We start from the raw sequence: 22,605 nt of genomic DNA on the forward strand, positions 1-22,605 counted from the left end.
TTTCCTCTTCCACCCCTTGTAGCTGTACAGTGTTATACAAGTTATTTAAAGGAAGCTTTATAAATATCTATCCAGCTAAAATCTAATTTCATGACTTTCAACACATGATATAGTAAAGTACAGTGTTACAAATACACAGCATATGATCAGGATGGGAACATTTTAATAACTCAGAAACTGCATTCTGTGTCATGATAGGGTAATATAGTCAATCTATATACAGTTTACTGAAAAAGCCCTGCAATACCACAGCTTTCCCCTGGTGGCGCAGAGGGTTAAACAACACATGTAGGCCAAATCCCTTAGATGGTGATATCTACTAAGCTAACATATAGAATTGTTAAGATGGTCATACCATAGATCATTTACCTATTTGATTTTGGATTTTAGGACCCCTGTAGTTATAAAAAAATAAATAAGTAAAAGTTATTTGACAATCCATTGAATTTGGTCTTTACTGCTATAGCCACATATAAATGCATTGAATAACACATTTGTACATGGCAAAACAGATAGTAAAAACAAAAATCTGAGGGAAGTATGTTTGAAGTGTCTGTCCTACAGTATATCTGAGAGATATAAGAAAACTCGGGATTTGTAGAATCTTTTTTAGATCCATATGAAAGCGCTTCTGTCGCGCCCTGACCTTAGTATTCTTTGTTTTCTTTGTTGTTTTGGTTAGGTCAGGGTGGAGGGGTGGTTTGTTGTGTTTTATCCTGTCTAGGTGTTTTGTATGTCTATGGTTGCCTAGATTGGTTCTCAATTAGAGACAGCTGTTTATCGTTGTCTCTGATTGGGAACCATATTTAGGCAGCCATATTCCTTGAGTATTTTGTGGGTGATTATCTATGTCTATGTGTAGTTGCCTGTGTATGCACATTTATATTAAAGCTTCACGGTCGTTTTGTTATTTTGTATAGTTTGTTTTGTGTCCGTCTTTATTAAATGTAACATGTATTCATATCACGCTGCGCCTTGGTCTCCTCCAATCAACGAACGTGAGAACTTTACTCATGACACTTTTTCCCCCATGTTCACAGTGTCATATTTACAGCTCGGTACTGGGTTACCTTCAGACGACAACCGTAAAGCATGTGTGCGTCATAGAGCAAAGCACGTGTCCATGAGAGTCTCAGCTTTCGATGGTGGTGTCATATTAACTTCTAGATCAAGCAGTTTGGATTTGACAGGCGGTTTTACGAGAAGATTTGGGAGGTCCACATCAGCGACTTCAGACGACTGCCGTAAAGCTTGTGGTCGTTGTAAAGCGAAAACAACCGACACCCTTGTGTTCATGAGAGTCTCAGTTTTCGTTGTCATATTAGTTTCCAGCTCAAAGCATTTGGGTTTTATAGACTATTTCATGACAATCTTTATGTCTTGATCTTCTCGTGTCTGGAAAAACACTGTATTCACAAGCCCTAGGTTATGGAAAAGCTGATTGGCGGCTGCTGGCGAACTCAGTAGAATCTCACAAAGCCTGTGCAAGAAACAGGTCTAGCGTAAACACATGGGGAGCTATTTAATAAAACGTGATGACGTCACGGCATGACGAGCAGGTGCATCAATTGACTGGGGGTGGGAGGGCTCTAAAGATGGCAGCTTGAGCACATGCTTCCTACCGAGCTCTGCATACCAACTTTTTAAAGAGAGTGAAAAGTGTATTATTTTGAACTACCAAATTAAAATTTCACTTGCTAAAAACACCAGGTCATTGATGATTTAAGCAAACGCTTGGATTGACAACTGCCACAACTACAGTATACTACAACTGGCCTGACAGACTCTATGACACTTACGGTGTCAGATGAGTATTTCCTTCTTTGCCTATAACCCCAAGCAAGCCTCCAGCTTCCAAGAAAGGCATGTTTGAACCTCGATGACGCTGCCAATAATGATGTTATCACCACTCTTTCCAGGCTCACCAATACAAGGTTCGATTCCATAGAGAAAATGGTTAGCGACTACGCAATGAAAATCGAGGGCATGAAAATCAAGGATGTTAAGTAGAAGGTCACCTACATCAAAAGGGTGTCGAAAAAAGGAGGAAAAGATGGACTTGTGCCAAAGAAGAATTGCAGAACTCGAAAGCTACTCCAGGCAGTGGAATCTGCGACTATATAGAGTTCCTGAGGCAGATGGGAGAACCAGCTCCCAAGCAAGAAACCATCGAAGTCTGCCAAGCTGTCCTACCTGAGGAGAAGGCTAAGCTAGTAGATGTTGACGACACTGTACATCGCCTCGGTACTAGAAGGCAGGGTGACTCCCAGCCCAGAGGTGTCATTCTCCAGTTCACATTATGGATCTACAGGGATGCCACTTGGAAAGCAGCAAAGAGATCTACCTTCCTACGTGACAAAAACCTGCGGTTTGTAGAAGACCTCTCAAAAGCAGACAGAGAAAGGAGAGAGAAACTTTGGCCAGCTGTTGAAAAAGCACAAAAACAGGGGAAAGCTTCTTACTTCATCGGAGGGCACGCTTTCTTCAACGGATCCTAAATCAGCCTTCCTCCTTGAGGACTGTCATAGACTGTGCCTGATGGTCAACATAGGCTACCTAGATAGCTACCTCTGATGTGCTCCTGGCTCTAAGGTGATTTAACTTTTGTTCTAACCAGTTTGACTCAAGGTCTGATTACATGAATCCCTAAGCCCAAGAAAGACCTGCTTCTCCTCGATAATTGCCATCCAATCTGTCTGCTCAATATCGACTACAAATTATTAGCCTCTATGTTTGCAAAAAGAATGACGGCAGTATTGGACTCAATTTTAGAGGAGATCCAATCTGACTTCATGAGGAAAATACATTTAAAAAATATATATATATAATAATAATAATACTTTTTTATAAGGAATAGACATACAGTATATCTAATAATTTCTGACTAATGTTAGACCTTATTGACTATTCTGGTCTAATCTTCGAAGATAGTTGTATTGTATTCTTAGACTTTCTTAGACTATAAAGCCTCCACCCACCTCCAGGTGTCGCCCATCTTCCCCATTATCCCCTGTGTATTTATACCTGCATTCTCTGTTTGTCTGTTGCCAGTTTGTCTTGTTTGTTCGAGTCAACCAGCGTTTTGTGTCTCAGCTTTTGCTTTTTCCAGTCTCTCTTTTCTCGCCCTCCTGGTTTTGACCCTTGCCTTTCCTTCCTCTGAGGCTGCCTGCGTGACCACTCTTCCTGTCCCTGAGCCTGCCTGCCGACCTGTTCCTTTGCCCTCCTCTGGTTTACTGACCCCTGCCTGCCTTGATCTGTCTATCGCCTGACCCTGTTGAATTATTAAACTATTGTTTATTCGACGTGGTCTGCATCTGGATCTTACCTTCATACCTGATAAAAAGAGGAATTATAGGCAAGGTTGCTCAATTTCACCTTCTTATTCTGCTTGCAACCCAACTTCTTACAAGTTTTGTTAAATCCAGTGATATACAAGGGATCTCTATTGCTGACAGATATTATCATAAATCAGCTTGCAGATACAGTGCATTGCGAAAGTATTCGGCCCCCTTGAACTTTGCGACCTTTTGCCACATTTCAGGCTTCAAACATAAAGATATAAAACTGTATTTTTTTGTGAAGAATCAACAACAAGTGGGACACAATCATGAAGTGGAACGACATTTATTGGATATTTCAAACTTTTTTAACAAATCAAAAACAGAAAAATTGGGCATGCAAAATTATTCAGCCCCTTTACTTTCAGTGCAGCAAACTCTCTCCAGAAGTTCAGTGAGGATCTCTGAATGATCCAATGTTGACCTAAATGACTAATGATGATAAATACAATCCACCTGTGTGTAATCAAGTCTCCGTATAAATGCACCTGCACTGTGATAGTCTCAGAGGTCCGTTAAAAGCGCAGAGAGCATCATGAAGAACAAGGAACACACCAGGCAGGTCCGAGATACTGTTGTGAAGAAGTTTAAAGCCGGATTTGGATACAAAAAGATTTCCCAAGCTTTAAACATCCCAAGGAGCACTGTGCAAACGATAATATTGAAATGGAAGGAGTATCAGACCACTGCAAATCTACCAAGACCTGGCCGTCCCTCTAAACTTTCAGCTCATACAAGGAGAAGACTGATCAGAGATGCAGCCAAGAGGCCCATGATCACTCTGGATGAACTGCAGAGATCTACAGCTGAGGTGGGAGACTCTGTCCATAGGACAACAATCAGTCGTATATTGCACAAATCTGGCCTTTATGGAAGAGTGGCAAGAAGAAAGCCATTTCTTAAAGATATCCATAAAAAGTGTCGTTTAAAGTTTGCCACAAGCCACCTGGGAGAAACACCAAACATGTGGAAGAAGGTGCTCTGGTCAGATGAAACCAAAATTGAACTTTTTGGCAACAATGCAAAGCGTTATGTTTGGCGTAAAAGCAACACAGCTGAACACACCATCGTCACTGTCAAACATGGTGGTGGCAGCATCATGGTTTGGGCCTGCTTTTCTTCAGCAGGGACAGGGAAGATGGTTAAAATTGATGGGAAGATGGATGGAGCCAAATACAGGACCATTCTGGAAGAAAACCTGATGGAGTCTGCAAAAGACCTGAGACTGGGACGGAGATTTGTCTTCCAACAAGACAATGATCCAAAACATAAAGCAAAATCTACAATGGAATGGTTCAAAAATAAACATATCCAGGTCTTAGAATGGCCAGGTCAAAGTCCAGACCTGAATCCAATCGAGAATCTGTGGAAAGAACTGAAAACTGCTGTTCACAAATGCTCTCCATCCAACCTCACTGAGCTCGAGCTGTTTTGCAAGGAGGAATGGGAAAAAATGTCAGTCTCTCGATGTGCAAAACTGATAGAGACATACCCCAAGCGACTTACAGCTGTAATCGCAGCAAAAGGTGGCGCTACAAAGTATTAACTTAAGGGGGCTGAATAATTTTGCACGCCCAATTTTTCTGTTTTTGATTTGTTAAAAAAGTTTGAAATATCCAATAAATGTCGTTCCCCTTCATGATTGTGTCCCACTTGTTGTTGATTCTTCACAAAAAAATACAGTTTTATATCTTTATGTTTGAAGCCTGAAATGTGGCAAAAGGTCGCAAAGTTCAAGGGGGCCGAATACTTTCGCAAGGCACTGTAGCACCACCCTCTTTTTGAAAGATGCTGATTGTTACGGATACAGGTATCCTGTGTCTGTGTGTATCCTGTGTGTTTCTTTTCTCTCCGTCTCCCCTCACAGGTGAACATCATCACTCCCCAATCAGTCAACAATCAACCCATCAATCAGAAGACACACCTCCTCCTGTTTCCTACCCTATCACAGTTCCTTCCCCATGGTTTAAAAACCCCATCATTTGTTTGCTCAGGAGCTCAATCTTTGTAATGCCATGTTGGTAGATCTCTATTCTTTATAGATTTCAGTAGCTCAATCTCTTTGTAAATGCCATGTGGGTAGATCTCTGTTCTTCATAGATTTCGGTAGCTCAATCTTTGTAATGCCATGTGGGTAGATCTCTGTTCTTTATAGATTTCAGTAGCTCAATCTCTTTGTTAATGCCATGTTGGTAGAGCTCTGTGTTTGACTCGCTCTCTGTGTATTAATTAACCTCTTCTTTTGTTTGAGCACCTCCAAATCACTTTCATCTCCTGTGAGTATTGTTTTGGTTATGGTGTTTGTTTGTTGCTGGTGGGAAAAGGGGGAAACCAAGACAAGTCGCCCATGGGCATACACTACCCGTAGGTGAACTTTGTTAAACACACTAGTTAGAACTGGGCGGACCACCCACTGTATTTTTGGTTAGTTAGTTAGCTGTTATTAAAGTAGGCTAGTCTAACTTAGGGGTGTTTTTGTATATTTATTGTTTCTTTCCTTGGGTCCAGCTCAGCCCCTTTTTCCTGCTCCCCCCATTACTGTGTGTTTATAAATAAACCCTGAGTTTGACGGTATTATTTCGGTTGTCGTGGTTATTTCGTTCACACTCACTTTGTCACAATTATAATTTACATGAGTTATGTTACGGGTCTCACTACCATCCCCCCTAGACTGTCGGGCCAAAAGGGATTCGTAACACTGATCATATTCCTAGAGCAGTCAACGTGATACGTATTGTTTCTAAAGCATCTGGTCTTTGCCTAAACCTTAATAAGTGTGAATTGTTTGCTGTTAAATACTGTGTGATACCCTCTATCTGCAATATTCCAGTCAAGGAAAAAGTAACATACATTGGGATTACCATATTTAAGGATCAACAGGATAGATGCTCATTACATTTCATACCTATTATTGAAAAAAACAAATAGCAGTTGAACCATTGGTTGCAGAGGGTTTTATCCTTGAAAGGTCAAGTATTTCTTATACAGCCCAGTCCCTACATGTTGACAACAAAATAGGTAAAGCAGTTCACCAGAAGCTTTTCAACTTCATCTGGAAAAATCGTATACATTAAATTAGTAAATCTGTCTTAATTTTTTTTCCTACTTTTAAGATTGGGCTAAACATTTCTTAAAGGATCCAACTTCAGTTTGGAATTTCATCCCTCATTATATCTTCTCCCTTTTCGGTGGCTTCAATTGTATGTTACTTTGTAATTATAACATTGATAAGATTCCTACAAAATTATCTGCTTTTCATAGACAAGTAATCTTAGCGTGGTCATTAATATATTTAAAAAGAATATCCGCAGGTATTTCATTTGGAACAATAAGGATATTTTGTATAGAAACAAGTATTTATTTTTTAAGAACTAGTTTAATAATCATGTCCTGCTGGTGAGTCAACTTTTTAATGCAGAAGGATTGTTAGTCTATGAGGAATTTTTATCTCGTTACAATGTCCCTGTTACACCTAGAGAGTTCGCCATAGTCTTTGGTATAATTCCATCATGTTGTTTAGAGGTGTAACCAGACCTCACCTTCTTAAACTACCCTTGCTTAATCCAGTTGACTCTCCAATAGGGAAAATGTATTTCTCCTTGCTCCCTCAGGCGCAGCGGTCTAAGGCACTGCATCTCAGTGCTAGAGGCATCACTACAGACACTCTCTGTTATTATCTATGCATAGTCACTTTAATAACTCTACCTACATGTACATATTACCTTCATTACCTCGACTAACCGGTGCCCCCACACATTGACTCATTGACCCCCGCACATGTACCGCATTGACCCCCGCACATGTACCGGTACCCCTTGTATATAGCCTCGCTATTGTTATTTTACTGCTGCTTTTTAATTATTTGTTATTTTTATTTTTTATTTTTTTAGGTATATTCTTATATGTTTTTTAAAACTGCATTGTTGGTTAGGGTAAGTAAGCAGTTCACTGTAAGATCTACACCTGTTGTATTCGGCGCCTGTGACAAGCAGCACGAGAGAGGCATGCTTAGTGATCATAGGAGTCCTGTGAGCGGTTGGGCTGGCTGGAGACACGGCGATTCAGACATCTAGCAGGCCGGGGCTAGCAAGCTAACAGATGGGCCTTAGAGGGACGTTGCGATGGAGGAAAGTCTGTTTTAGCCTCCTCGTGCGGTGATGTCGATAGACCAGTTGTGATGTATTAGTAGGGTTCCGAGTAGCAGAGGGGTCCAAGTCCAATTGGCAAAATATTTATAGTAGCACAAGAATTTGGCTGATGGATCTATTCAGTTAACAGTCCAAAATGCTCTAGACAGCTAGCTGGCTGCGGCTAGCAGATGGGCATTCAGGGGATGTCGCGACGGAGGGGCCTGTATGAAAAAAAAACCTGGGGCAGATTACGTCGGTAGTCCAGTCGTGATGGATAAGCAGGGCTTCGTTGAGTAAAAGGGGCCTAGGCCAATTGGCAAAATAGCTATAGTGGCCGAGAAATTGTCCGATGGGCCTATTAGCTAACAGTCCGATATGCTCAAGACAGCTAGCGGGCCGCGGCTAATGACTTTTGTTTATTATGGGAGAATGTGCTGCTTGGTTTCCTTAACGATAATAAGGATAAAGAAAACAATTTTACCTCTTAAATCTAATTGTGCTAACAGAAAAATGTCATATTCATAAATGTAAATTCACTAATAAAAAAACACTTAATAGAAAAACTCTTAGAGCTACCCCCCTACTTTTTCAATTTCCGCCTGAAGACATACCCAAATCTAACTGCCTGTAGCTCAGGCACAGAACCAAGGATATGCATATTCTTGGTACCATTTGAAAGAAAACACGCTGAAGTTTATGTAAATGTGAATATAACACAATAGATCTGGTTTAGATAATACAATGAAAAAAACACACGTTTTTTTATTTTATTGTTGTATCATCTTTAAAATGAACAAGATAAAACAAACATTCAGATGGGATGATGGGGACAATTTCAGTGAAAAACATAAGAGGGCAACAGTACTTGTGCAAAGTTTCAGAATGATAACTTCCAAAATGAGTGTGCTACATGACATTTATCATGAAGTCACCCAGGTGTCCCACACAAGTAGCCCAAATGTACCCAAGTGGCCAAATTGGTGAAGTTATACATTTTGAATGGAATAACTATATACAAAATACCAAAATGGTATTCTAACACCCCCCCCACCCCAGAAAAATGGAGAAAAAACATGAAAAAAATACATTTTCAAAATAACACTTTCAATATTTGGAAGACCCTCAGTCCTCTACACAATATTGTGCTGCTGATGCCAGGTGCCACAGCACATCCATGCCTGCAGAAATACATTTGGGCAGATGAACACCACTTGTGGCAGGAGCTGGATGAACCAGCTTCAGTGGGGGATGGACACCTTGGCCCTGTGGGCTCCCATTCGGAGTCAGTATCACTGTGAAAGAAAATGTTCAGTTAGAATAGTTTCACATATGAGCCCTGTATCAACAGGTATAATAAACAGATATATATAGAGTACAGGGAACATAATAATAATAATATTAATAATATATTATATATTAATAATATATTATTATAGTGTCACGATCATCGTAAGGAGCGGACCAAAATACAGCGTGGTATGTGTTCATGATGATTTTTTTATTAAAGAAAGCACTGAACACTGAATACAAACTATACAAACTATACCTAAGTATGATTCTCAATCAGAGACAACTAATGACACCTGCCTCTGATTGAGAACCATACTAGGCCGAAACATAGAAATCCCCAAATCATAGAAAAACAAACATAGACTGCCCACCCCGACTCACGCCCTGACCATAATAAAAAACGACAAAACAAAGGAAATAAAGGTCAGAACGTGACATATAGACCTGCTAGATCTACTGTCTCATTTATATTATGACATTTCAGCTAGATCTACTGTCTCTATTATATTATGACAGACCAGCTAGATCTACTGTCTTTATTATTTTACAACAGACCAGCTGTATCTATTGTCTCCATTTCACTTTGGCCATTGTTGTGGGCCTGCCCTCCCCTCAACAGCTTCAAATAGGCTATTTCATTTCACAAATAATATTTTATATTATTAATTTCAAACAACGGCATTAGCATGAGAGGAACTTACCAGTCAAAAACGATGTCCTCTCCATTCAAAAAATATTCCTCCATTTGGGAATTGCTAAATGAATCGTCTTCGATCAATTTCTTCTAAAATTGTATGTACATCTGTATATCTAGACTTAGACTTAGCTTTCCCTGACTTAGTCGCCATACTGATTGATATATAAACAGCTGAATATGCGCTTTACCAAAACAATTCTGTACGCATCATGCGTGGTATGAATCGTCAATGGCAAATTAACCTCTTTACGCCGGAGTTTACTTCATGGGTTGGTCTTCCAACACATAAACATTACATGTTGCCGTTTACCTCAGCTCATTGGCTATCTACCCAGCTAGATTTCAAGACGATCAGTGGTCATTGGGTTAAAATACAATCAATCAACAAAACAGAGGGCAAATCATTGGTGCACAATGATGTGCACAACTTGTTGTCTTCAAATCGGTTTATTTCAGTCAATACGTCCCGCGAAATGACCCATCAGGTTTGGTTGTGTTACAAACAAACCAGTTGATTGCAATGAAACCAAACATGACTGGAAAAGTCACGTTTTGTGTGTGTTTTTACCTCAAATGTGTCGGCGAAAATGGAATGAGACGGAATTCACGACACAAGCGGTTCACAAAATGTTTTGTGTTAGGCTATAAAAATGGATTTTATCAAACAAAATAACATTCATTGTGGAACAATGAGCATTGGGATTGCAAACAGAGGAAGATCGTCAAAGGTAAACTATTTATTTTATTGCAGTTTGTGATTTTGTTACGCCTGTGCTGGTTGAAATAGTTGGTTTTTATGGGGCTCTATCCTCAGATAATCGCATCGAATTCTTTCGCTGTAAATGCTTTTTTAAATCTGACAAAGCAGTTGGATTAGGAAGATTCTAGGCTTTCGAAACATGTGAGACACTTGTATTTACATGAATGTTTCAAATGACTATTTATGTAGCGATCACCGTTTGTTGTCGAATTTCATCCCGCTACCAGGTTCGGTGCGCAGAGAGGTTAAGAGTTAGCAGTACGCTAAGACCATTCTACATTCTTTCAATAAGAAAGCTGTTAAAACAATCAATACATGTGTATCTTTTAAACACTTTGTATAATATGTAATTTGTTGTACCGCCTAGCATATGTTAACAATGTCTGTTTGTATACTTCTTCTATGCATACTGGTATTTCTGCAATTATTATAAAAAAAAATGTTTTATCAACTCTAGGGGGTTTTAATGATCTGTCTGAATATCCGAAGATTGCAGGTTCAAACCCACATGCAGATTGTCAACATACAGAGCTGTCGGAATGTATTCAGACCCCTTGACTTTTCTCACATTTTGTTACATTACAGCCTTATTTTAAAATGGATTAAATAAAAAACAATCCTTAGCAATCTACACACAATACCCCATAATGACAAAGTGAAAACGTTTTTTTTTACATTTGTTTGCTAATTAGAAAATTAAATAAAACAGAAATACCTTATTTACATAAGTATTCAGCCCTTTGCTATGAGACTCAAAATTGAGTTCAGGTGCATCCTGTTTCCACTGATCATCCTTGAGATGTTTCTACAACTTGATTGGAGTCCACCTGTGGTAAATTCAATTGATTGGATATGATTTGGAAAGGTACACACCTGTCTATATTAGTTCCCACAATTGACAGTGCCTATCAGAGCAAAAAACAAGCCATTAGGTCAAAGGAATTATCCATAGAGCTTCAAGACAGGATTGGCGAGGCACAGATCTGGGGAAGGGTACCCAAACATTTCTGCATCATTGAAGGTCCCCAAGAACACATTGGCCTCCATCATTCTTAAATGGAAGACGTTTGGAACCTGGCTGCCTGGCCAAAGTAAGCAATTGAATGAGAAGGGCCTTGGTCAGGGACCAAGAACCTGATGGTCACTCTGACAGGGCTCTAGAGTTCCTCTGTGGAGATGGGAGAACCTTCCAGAAGGAGAACCATCTCTGCAGCACTCCACCAATCAGGCCTTTATGGTAGACTGGCCAGACAGAAGTAAAAGGCACATGACAGCCCACTTGGAGTTTGCCAAGAGGCACCTCAAGACTCTCAGACCATGAAGAACAAGATTCTCTGACCTGATGAAACCAATATTGAACTATTTTCCCTGAATGCCAAGCGTCACGTCTTTAGGAAACCTGGCACCATCCCTACGCTGAAGCATGGTGGTGGCTGCATAATGCTGTGGGATGTTTTTCAGTGGCAGGGACTGGGAGACTAGTCAGGATTGAGGCAAAGATGAACGAAGAAAAGTACAGAGAGATCCTAAATGAAAACCTGCTCTAGAGCACTCAGGACCTCAGACTGGTGCGAAGGTTCACCTTCCAACAGGTCAACGACCCTAAGCACACAGCCAAGACAATGCAGGATGTCCTTGAGTGGCCCAAGCAGAGTCCGAACTTGAACCCGATCGAACATCTCTGGAGAGACCTGAAAGTAGTTGTGCAGCAACCATCCAACCTGACAGAGCTTGAGAGGATCTGCAGAGAAGAATGGGAGAAACTCCCCAAATCAAATACAGGTGTGCCAAGCTTGTAGCTTCCTACCCAAGAAGAATCACTGCTGTAATCGCTGCCAATGGTGCTTCAACAAAGTTCTGAGTAAAGAAATCTGCATGCTGAGAATGTTTGTCATGCCCTGGCCATAGAGGTTTTTATTCTCTATTTTGGTTAGGCCAGGGTGTGACTAGGGTGGGCATTCTAGTTTCTTTATTTCTATGTTTTGTATTTCTTTGTTTTGACCGGGTATGGTTCTCAATCAGGGACAGCTGTCTATTGGGAACCATACTTAGGTAGCTTTTTCCCACCTGTGTTTTGTGGATAGTTGCTTTCTGTTTAGTGTTCTGCACCTGACAGGACTGTTTCGGTTTCCCCTCTTGGTTTATTTTGTTCGAGTGTTTGTTGATCCAATAAAATCATGAACACTTACCACGCTGCACTTTGGTCGGATCCTTCATACAACGACGACCATTACAATGTTGTGGTAATATTAGGTCAAACTTAAATATTCTGAGGACCTCCAAGACAAGCTAAAACATACACTGTATAAACATCAATGGAATATTATGTTCACGTAAAAACAAATATGTCATAAAAAAAGGACTTATTTGGAAATCGTGGAACATTCTACAATATTGTGGGAATGTGCTGTGGAACCTCTTTTGTAAAGTATGTGACTATCACAAGAACATTCTTGCAACATCCCAGACAACTCCCAATAACTGGGAATCTTTAAAGAACTTAGATCAGGTGTTCTGTCAACATTCTTACAACATTAAAGGGAAAATCCACCCAAAAGCTGTCATTATCTCTCGCTGTTGATACGGTCCCAAAGTGTTTGCATGTTAGCAGTCAAGATTTCAAGATGTTGAACTTTCAAGAAACAAAGTGTCACCAGCCACATCATCATGATGATATAAAATGCAACAGTGGACTACTATTTGGTTATGTTTTTGAGTGGTTTCCCTTTAATGGAATGTCCTGTGCAACCTAACTTTAACATTGTATGAATGTCATCACAACTAAGAATATTTTGTGCTTTGGGAACCTATCGCTTGTAATTAGGGATGTGCATCTTTCCCTTCCAAGACAATTTGCTATGTATCTGGATACACGGGCTCCGATAAGATACAGGAACGATACATTTTAGTTTGAAATGATTCGGTGCGATTATGTTTGATTAGAGGACAAATCGATGCGATACGTTACAATGCACTAACATTTGTTGCATAAACACATTCATTTTCCATTCTAAATTCAAATCTGCTGCTGATGGGGCTCATGAGTTGAGCTGAGCTCTCTGTCTCTCTCATTCTCTCTCTCTCTCTCTCTCTCTCTCTCTCTCTCTCTCTCTCTGTGTGTGTAAATGATGTACAGTGCCTTCAGAAATTGCCTTCAGAAACTATACCATGAAATCCAATGAACTGTCCGTAGATCTCTGAGATAGAATTGTGATGAGGCATATATCTGGGGAAGGGTATAAAACACTTTCTAGAGTGTTGTAAGTTTCCAAGAGCACAGAGGTCTCCATCACTGGGAAATGGAAGAAATATGGATGGGAAGCTGTTCACCACCGCTCCCCATCTAACTTAACAGAGCTTGAGAAAATCTGCAAGGAAAATGGGAGAAAATCCCCAAATCCAGATGTGCAAAACTGATCAAGACATAGCCAAGAAGACTCAAAGCTGTAATCGCCGCCAAACATGCTTCTACAAAGTATTGACTCAGGTGTTTGAATACTTATGTAAGTTAGATATTTCTGTATTTAATTTCTGTATTGTACCTTTATTTATCTGGGCAAGTCAGTTAAGAACAAATTCTTATTTACAATGACGGCCTACACCGGCCAAACCCGGACGACGCTGGGCCAATTGTGCGCCGCCCTATGGAACTCCCAATCACGGCCGGATGTGATACAGCACATGAGGGGGTACTCTGGACAGAGCAATATGTACTTGGTGGTACATTAACCGAAAAAGATTGTGAACCACTGCTGCATACTATGTAGGTACCTGATCTGAGCCATAAGGAAGACTAGGCATCTACCAGCCCACTATCACTATCAGACTAGGGGGGGCAATGGTGCCTGTTTTCTGCACCTCCACTTTGTTTCTGAAATCACCATCACCCACTAATTAACATGTCATTTTTGCAGATTATGTGTTTGAGTTAGTAATGTATCAATATGTATAATTTACAAATTAGAATATATAACACAATTTTGGATTTCACCCCCCCATCTAAAAATGTAATGGTTTTGACAATTTGGAAGTTTTTAGTGAGCTTCCTTTCTCCTCCCGCTCTGGCCATGCAGTCAGTGCGCAGCGCAAAAGGTATTCCTCATTATAAAATTATCAACTTTACCCTATATATCTAAAAATGACCTTATACACTGAGTGTACAAAACATTATTGGACACCTTCCTAATATTGATATGCACCCCACCCTTTTTCCCTCAGAACAGCCTTAATTCGTCAAGGGCATGGACTCTTACAAGGTGTTGAAAGTGTCCTTGTCCCATCGTGCTGTAGCGACTTGTGTGGCTGGCCAGGTGCATGCATGCTGACACGGTCCAGCTCCGTTAGGGGAGGGTTTGGCCGGCCGGGATGTCCTTGTCCCATTGCCCTGTAGCGACTTGTGTGGCTGGCCTGGTGCATGCATGCTGACACGGTCCAGCTCCGTTAGGGGAGAGTTTGGCCGGCCGGGATGTCCTTGTCCCATTGCGTTGTAGCGACTTGTGTGGCTGGCCAGGTGCATGCATGCTGACACGGTCCAGCTCCGTTAGGGGAGGGTTTGGCCGGCCGGGATGTCCTTGTCCCATTGCTCTGTAGCAACTCATTTGGCCTCTCCTGAGGCCGTACGGGAGTTGCAGCGATTGGATAAGACGTAAAGGGGGTAAAAAAATTATTATGGGTAAAATTTGTATAAAATGTGTAATATGTAAAATAAATAAATTGGGTAATTTTGTATACATTTACATCGGGCCGTTTCTGGGGGAGATTCTGGTAAGATGCCGGCAATTTCAGTCTGAATTCCGGTAGACTGAAAAAGCCAGATGTAGTTGCGCTGATTCTGGGCGGTCATTCATTTTGATTCTGGGCCGAGTCCGACACCCGGGTTGATTCAATCAGTTCCGGCCCCCCGGAAGAGGGCCGCTTCTGGGCCGATTCCTCATTGCTAGCTGGGATGCTTAGTTCGACACTGAAGGAGAGGACCTATCAGTCTTCACAAAAGATTAGGTATTTTCGGAATGTAAAATGAAAGTACAACAAAAAAGTTAATTGCCGATTCGTAACGTTTGAATAGACTTTCTGACTGATGCATAGTACATTTGGATCTGTTTGGGGTCTGCGAATCGATGCAGTCGTATCTTAAACATTTACAGTACCAGTCAAACGTTTGGACACACCTACCTATTCAAGGGTTTTTCTTTATTTTTACTATTTTCTACATTGTAGGATAATAGTGAAGACATCAAAACTACAAAATAGCACATAGGTATCAAGGCGAGACCGAAATGCAGACACAGGAGGCAGATGATTGGAGTCTTACAATGTTTATCAATCCAAAGGGGTAGGCAAGAGAATGGTTGTGGACAGGCAAAAGGTCAAAACCAGATCAGAGTCCAGGAGGTACAGAGTGGCAGACAGGCTGGTGGTCAAGGCAGGCAGAAAGGTCAGGCAGGCGGTTACAAAGTCCAGAAACAGGCAAGGGTCAAAACCAGGAGGACTAGAAAAAGAAGAATGCAACAGCAGGCAAACGGGGAAAAAGCTGGTTGACTTGGAAACATACAAGACGAACTGGCACAGAGAGACAGGAAACACAGGGATAAATACACTGGGGACAATAAGCGACACCTAGAGGGGGTGGAGACAATCACAAGGACAGGTGAAACAGATCAGGGCGTGACAATATGGAATCATGTAGTAACCAAATGAGTGTTCTTCTTTTGTTATGTCCCAACAATGTTCCCACCAGACTTTTCCCCACATTCTTTCAAATGTTTTCGGGGATTTTATAATCTTAAGGTTAGATCAATCTTAGCTAATGTTCTGGGAATGTTCCCATTTTGCCGGGTTTAGACTTCCTTTTGTGCAGAATAATGCACCACGCAGAGTAAGCTATCCTCAGCATATTCTATGCAGAACATATCCATATTTTATGGACATTCAGATACTTTAGAGGTGGAATACATGTTATGAATGTCATCTCATGGCTTTGTCTTTCTGTAAGAACTTCCCATAACTGCCAATCCCATAAAACAGACACAAAGAAGAGGTAGAGCACTTAAGGTGCTGAATACATATTTTATCACCTGCCGTCTAAGCATAGCAAAGATATTCATGAAATCTGTGAACCTTAGACTATCAGGATATCACCCGAGCATAGTGACCTCCTATTTCATTGGCCTTTCTTGGTCAAGGAAGGACTCACAAACAGAATACCTTTATGGAAGATGCTGCTAATGTAAAATGCACTCATCCATGCCTGAGGGTCAGTCTGGGGTTTTGTGAAGTGACCCGTATACCCAAAAGGTCACAGATGGGTTCAGCCCAATATTGATTGACATCAAAACAACATAGGGTAGGAGGATGGGGAGACGTCATGATATGAAGTGTGATAAAATTATACCCTGACACATCTTAAATTGGTTCACATCTTGGTTCTGTTTTCCATGGTCAGTAGATGTTTCTGATAGGATTTATTTCTATGGAACCTGGTAGCTATGTTTTCTCCCTGGTGTCTCATCAGCTGCTCCTTCAGCAGATGATTCAAAACTACTACATTTCTCAAAGAGATCTAATGAATTACAATTTTTGACATGACCTATTATCATATTTACATGTCTGTATTCACAACCGATATGTCTCTGTATGAATAATTGAGTAAGTCGCATTTTAGGAAATGGTCTTAACATAGTTTTCCTGCAAAGATCTGGTAACGAGCGGTGTATAAAGGCCCATGGGATCAGTTGGGATAGTGGGTGAGACAACATGGTGTGTGTGTGTGTGTGTTGTAAGTCAGTGTGCCTCTCTCTACTCCCAGAGCTAGAGACCCTCCTGACCTGCAGTGAGATAATCAGGAAGCCTCAGGGTTTACAGTACTAGCAGATACCCAGAGGAGATATTAGTCTGTGTCCAAAGCAGCACCCTCTTCCCTATATAGTGCACAAATTTTGACCAGGACCCATAGGGCTCTCGTCAAAAGTAGTGCACTATGTAGGGAATAGGGTGGCATTTTATCCGCAACCCATAGGCTTTACCCAGCAACGCCCTGAGAAGATGACTGGTATCCCCACAACACCCTGAGAAGATGACTGTCATAAGACCAGCGGGTTCTGAGTCAGTCAGAGGAAAGTCTGGGAATGCCCCAATGGCTGGAGGGGCTGGGGAGATGCATCATGGGAATGCCCTAATGGCCCGCGGGGCTGGAGAGATGTCAACACAGAGGTCTGGCTGCAACCTGAGGAGTCTGCAATGAGGACTTTCCCAAACTCTACTACTAACATTAAGTGACATTAAATGAATTATTGTCTCATGTCTCACTCTTTATTCAGGACACCAGTGAATGGATTAACATAAATTGGGCCCCTCTTCTTTTTTCATCTCCTCTGTTGGGCTATGTTGGGCTTTGCAAGCATAAATTCATCCTTACTGTAAATACAAACGGAGCCTGAAGTGATTCTGTTTAGCTAGATGGTTGTTTAATGTATGTGTGATGCCACATTTCCACATTGTGCTGAACAAAACGTTTTTTAATTCTAACTTAAATGGAATGTAAGTTAATCAACTGAGAATCCAGCCGCACATTTTTTTATTCCAAATTACTAGCTAACATTCTAGACCTTGAATTGAATAGTGGTGAATAAGCAACAATGCATCTTTAACTAACTCCGAAGAGACATACAGTGACTGTTTACACATTTCATTGACAATGTAAGAATCATTGTTTCCCTAGGTGATGGGTCGAAGGTCAGGTTACAGTTTGCAGTCCTGATGGTAGAACAAAACAAGCTTGACTGAACTGAATGTACGGAGTAGACGCTTTGACATACTGTAGCATTCATAAGTCGACATATGCACACTGCCATACAGCATAGTACACCTTGTCTTCTGGTATATTGACTTGACCCTGGCCCTTTAAAAAAAAGGAAATTACTAGTTGCAGGCACTGTATTTTTGCACTGTGCTTCCTGTATGTTCGACATATGCGAAGAGCATAATTGGTACTTCTTTTTGCAGTGTTCTAACTCTGTGTATGGTATGTTACTCTAAAAATGGTCCTGAGGAGAGAACTATGCTTGTTTCCGTAGCGGGAAAGTCCAAATTGAGGGCATCTGTTAAAAATTCCTGTTTTCTAGACAATAAATAATAATCCTGCCATTGATTTATTTCTGGTATCAGGTCTTGTCTCTGTGGTCTGTCTACCAGTGACTGCCCCAGAAAGGCTGACAGCCTCAGCCTGGGTTGTGTCTCTAGCAGTAAGCTCTAGGTAGACCTGCAACCCCCAATTAATCACACAGTTACCAGGTTAAGTCTGGCTTTGAACAATGTTCATTACTCCTCTTGCGATGCTTGAAATGAAAATGCACAGTCTTCCTTTTCATATGAGAAGCAAAGATCTGTAGTTTGGGTACCAGTCTGTTTGTGCTAACATTCCACTGCTTGTTCTCTGAGTCATATGACATTTTAGCACAACCAGACTGGTACCCGGGTTAAAGAAAATCCTGATTAATATTTAGATTAATTGAGTTGAATTCTGTTTGAAGACTTGAGTCAGAGCATTACAATGTTAAAGGGTTTATTGTTTTCTGGAGTAATGTATTCAAATCCACCTCTTCCAATACCTGTAGTTTGACGACAATTATTTCACCAACTTTTATTACACACTTTGCTGAGCTCTCCTTAGATTACATAACATTTAAATGACCACAATTGGATTCAGGTAATAGGATATGTAGAGGTGAAATGACACATTATATTTTATTCCCCTTCAGGACATAATTATTACCTATTATTAATTATTACCTTCAGCAAGTATTCACAGCCTTTTTCCAAATGCTTTTGTGTTATAGCCTGAATTTAAAATGGATTAAATGTAGCTTTTGTCAGTGGCCTACACACAATACCCCATAACCTCAAAGTGGAATTATGTTTTTAGAAATTTTTACAAATTAATTACAAATTAAAAGCTGAAATGTCTTGAGTCAATAAGTAATTCAACCCGTTTGTTATGGCAAGCCTAAATAAGTTTAGGAGTAAAAATGTGCTTAACAAGTCACATAATAAGTTCCATGGCCTCACTCTATGTGCAATAATAGTGTTTAACATGATTTGTGACTGACTACCACATATCTGTACCCCACACATACAAATAATTGTAAGGTCCCTTAGTTGAGCAGTGAATTTCCAACACAGAATCAACCACAAACACCAGGGAGGTAATTACAATGCCTCGCAAAGGGCACATATTGGTAGATGGGTCAAAATAAAAACATTGAATGAATTCACCTTTGAGCACGGTGAAGTTATTAATTACACTTCGGATGTTGTGCCACTACAAAGATACAGGTGTCCTTCCTAATTCAGTTGCCGGATAGGAAGGAAATCTCTCAGGGATTTCCCCATGAGGCCAATGGTTAAAAAAGTTACATAGTTTAATGGCTGTGATAGGAAAACTGAGGATGGAACATTGTAGTTACTCCACAATAATAACCTAATTGACAGAATGAAAATAAGGAAACCTGTACAGAATAAAAATATTCCAAAACATGCACATTTGCAACAAGGCACTAAAGTAATGCAGGCTGCACCACATTCGACCGTGATTGGGAGTCCCGTGGGAAGCGCACAATTGGCCCAGCATCGTCTGAGTTTGGCTAGGGTAGGCCATCAAATGTAAATAAGAATTTGTTTTCTGCTGTGGTTTTCCTTTGTTTTTCACCAATTTCTCTTTTGTTCTTTTTGTTGGTTGGTGGCACATTAGGTGGGTGGTGGTTTTGGTTGGGTTGGAGGGGGATGGTGGCTTGGGGGTGGGGAGTGGATGGTTGAGGGGCAGCTCTCGAGGAGAACTGTGGGTTCAGGTTCCCGATTTGACTTGGTAGGAGATCTGGCGCATGACCCTGGTTACTCCTGTAGGTCGCTCTGGATGGGAGTCTGCTAGATGACTGAATGTAATGTAAATATTGAGTGGCTTCACTGCAGGTATATTTTAAAATACTATTGTTTTTACATTTAAAAAATTGATAGAGCTTGAACATTTTTGAAAAGAATAATGGGCAAATGTTCTACAATCCAGGTGTACAAAGCTCTTAGAGACTTACTCTATAAAGACTGATTCTGACATGTATTGACTCAGGGGGTTGAATATTCATCTAATCAAGATGTTTTATTTTTCATGATATTTCTTTTTATGTTAGTTTTTCTTCCACTTTAACATTATGGCATTTTGTTTAGATCATTGAATTAAATCAATTTTAATCCCACTTTGTAACACAACAAAATGAGATAAAAAATCAAGGGGCGTGAATACTTTCTGAAGGCACTGTACGTATGAATCACTGTGAAGTATAAACTGTGCCAAATGAATAGGGTGGGCGTTTCAGGATAATCACAATGGCCCTCCTACAGTGTGATGGACAGCTGACCTTGGTGCGCACTGGGGTGTATGGGCTGATTATCTTTAAATATTTCAAATAATTTAAGACACATTACTGGCTGCGTCCCAAAAATCTCTCTTTTCTCCTGAAATGTATACTCATTCTCTACTTCCCACAAATCTAAAAGCATTGGGTGGAGGGATGGGCTAGTGGAAGTTTCCACCATATTTCTTATACCAGTCATTTCCTTTCGAATCAGTAAAGGGAAGTAGACAAGCACAAACTTTGAGAGGAAGGATATACAGTGGGGCAAAAAAGTATTTAGTCAGCCACCAATTGTGTAAGTTCTCCCACTTAAAAAGATGAGAGAGGCCTGTAATTTTCATCATAGGTACACTTCAACTATGACAGACAAAATTAGAAAAAAAATCCAGAAAATCACATTGTAGGATTTTTAATGAATTTATTTGCAAATTATGGTGGATAATAAGTATTTGGTCACCTACAAACAAGCAAGATTTCTGGCTCTCACAGACCTGTAACTTCTTCTTTAAGAGGCTCCTCTGTCCTGCACTCGTTACCTGTATTAATGGCACCTGTTTGAACTTGTTATCAGTATAAAAGACACATGTCCACACTCTCAAACAGTCACACTCCAAACTCCACTATGGCCAAGACCAAAGAGCTGTCAAAGGACACCAGAAACAAAATTGTAGACCTGCACCAGGCTGAGAAGACTGAATCTGCAATAGGTAAGCAGCTTGGTTTGAAGAAATCAACTGTGGGAGCAATTATTAGGAAATGGAAGACATACAAGACCACTGATAATCTCCCTCGATCTGGGGCTCCACGCAGATCTCACCCCGTGGGGTCAAAATGATCACAAGAACGGTGAGCAAAAATCCCAGAACCACACGGGGGGACCTAGTGAATGACCTGCAGAGAGCTGGGACCAAAGTAACAAAGCCTACCATCAGTAACACACTACGCCGCCAGGGACTCAAATCCTGCAGTGCCAGCCGTGTCGCCCTGCTTAAGCCAGTACATGTCCAGGCCCATCTGAAGTTTGCTAGAGAGCATTTGAATGATCCAGAAGAAGATTGGGAGAATGCCATATGGTCAGATGAAACCAAAATATAACTTTTTGGTAAAAACTCAACTCGTTGTGTTTGGAGGACAAAGAATGCTGAGTTTCATCCAAAGAACACCATACCTACTGTGAAGCATGGGGGTGGAAAGATCATGCTTTGGGGCTGTTTTTCTGCAAAGGCACCAGGACGACTGATCCGTGTAAAGGAAAGAATGAATGGGGCCATGTATCGTGAGATTTTGAGTGAACACCTCCTTCCATCAGCAAGGGCATTGAAGATGAAACGTGGCTGGGTCTTTCAGCATGACAATGATCCCAAACACACCGCCCGGGCAACGAAGGAGTGGCTTCGTAAGAAGCATTTCAAGGTCCTGGAGTGGCCTAGCCAGTCTCCAGATCTCAACCCCATAGAAAATCTTTGGAGGGAGTTGAAAGTCCGTGTTGCCCAGCAACAGCCCCAAAACATCACTGCTCTAGGAGAACTGCATGGAGGAATGGGCCAAACAGTGTGTGAAAACCTTGTGAAGACTTACAGAAAACGTTTGACCTCTGTCATTGCCAACAAAGGGTATATAACAAAGTATTGAGATAAACATTTGTTATTGACCAAATACTTATTATCCACCATAATTTGCAAATTAAATTCATTAAAATATTTTTTTTTCTCATTTTGTCTGTCATAGTTGAAGTGTACCTATGATGAAAATTACAGGCCTCTCTCATCTTTTTAAGTGGGAGAACTTGCACAATTGGTAGTTGACTAAATACTTTTTTGCCCCACTGTATTATTGGGATACACAGTACCCACTGTGCATTTATCGCACAACCGTTTGAAAACAAGTTCTGGGAAGGAGTTTGGGGAGAGAGGTTAGTGTTACAACGTTCAAATATGATTAAAACACGGAAAACAAAAAGCACATTTAACCGCTCTTGTAAAAGGCA

General features: G+C 40.7%; 1 protein-coding gene across 3 annotated transcripts in view; it reads right to left on the reverse strand.

Annotated features, from left to right (window-relative positions):
* Positions 1-8,196: 8,196 nt before the first annotated feature.
* LOC110494081 (uncharacterized) overlaps positions 8,197-22,605 on the reverse strand; it is a 56,835-nt gene continuing 42,426 nt past the window's right edge. The window contains exon 7 of one of the 3 annotated variants that reach the window (XR_016487917.1): positions 8,197-8,760. Coding sequence is in view for 2 of the 3 variants with exons in the window: in XM_090205443.1 (XP_090061569.1) it covers positions 8,591-8,760 (170 nt within the window). In the remaining variant the exon portion in view is untranslated. The remainder of the gene's footprint in view (positions 8,761-22,605) is intronic. The other 2 variants (XM_090205443.1, XM_090205442.1) reach the window with 2 other exon arrangements.

This window comes from Oncorhynchus mykiss, chromosome 17, assembly GCF_057628025.1.
Source record: "Oncorhynchus mykiss isolate SJ-2025 chromosome 17, ASM5762802v1, whole genome shotgun sequence".
NCBI lineage: Eukaryota > Metazoa > Chordata > Actinopteri > Salmoniformes > Salmonidae > Oncorhynchus > Oncorhynchus mykiss.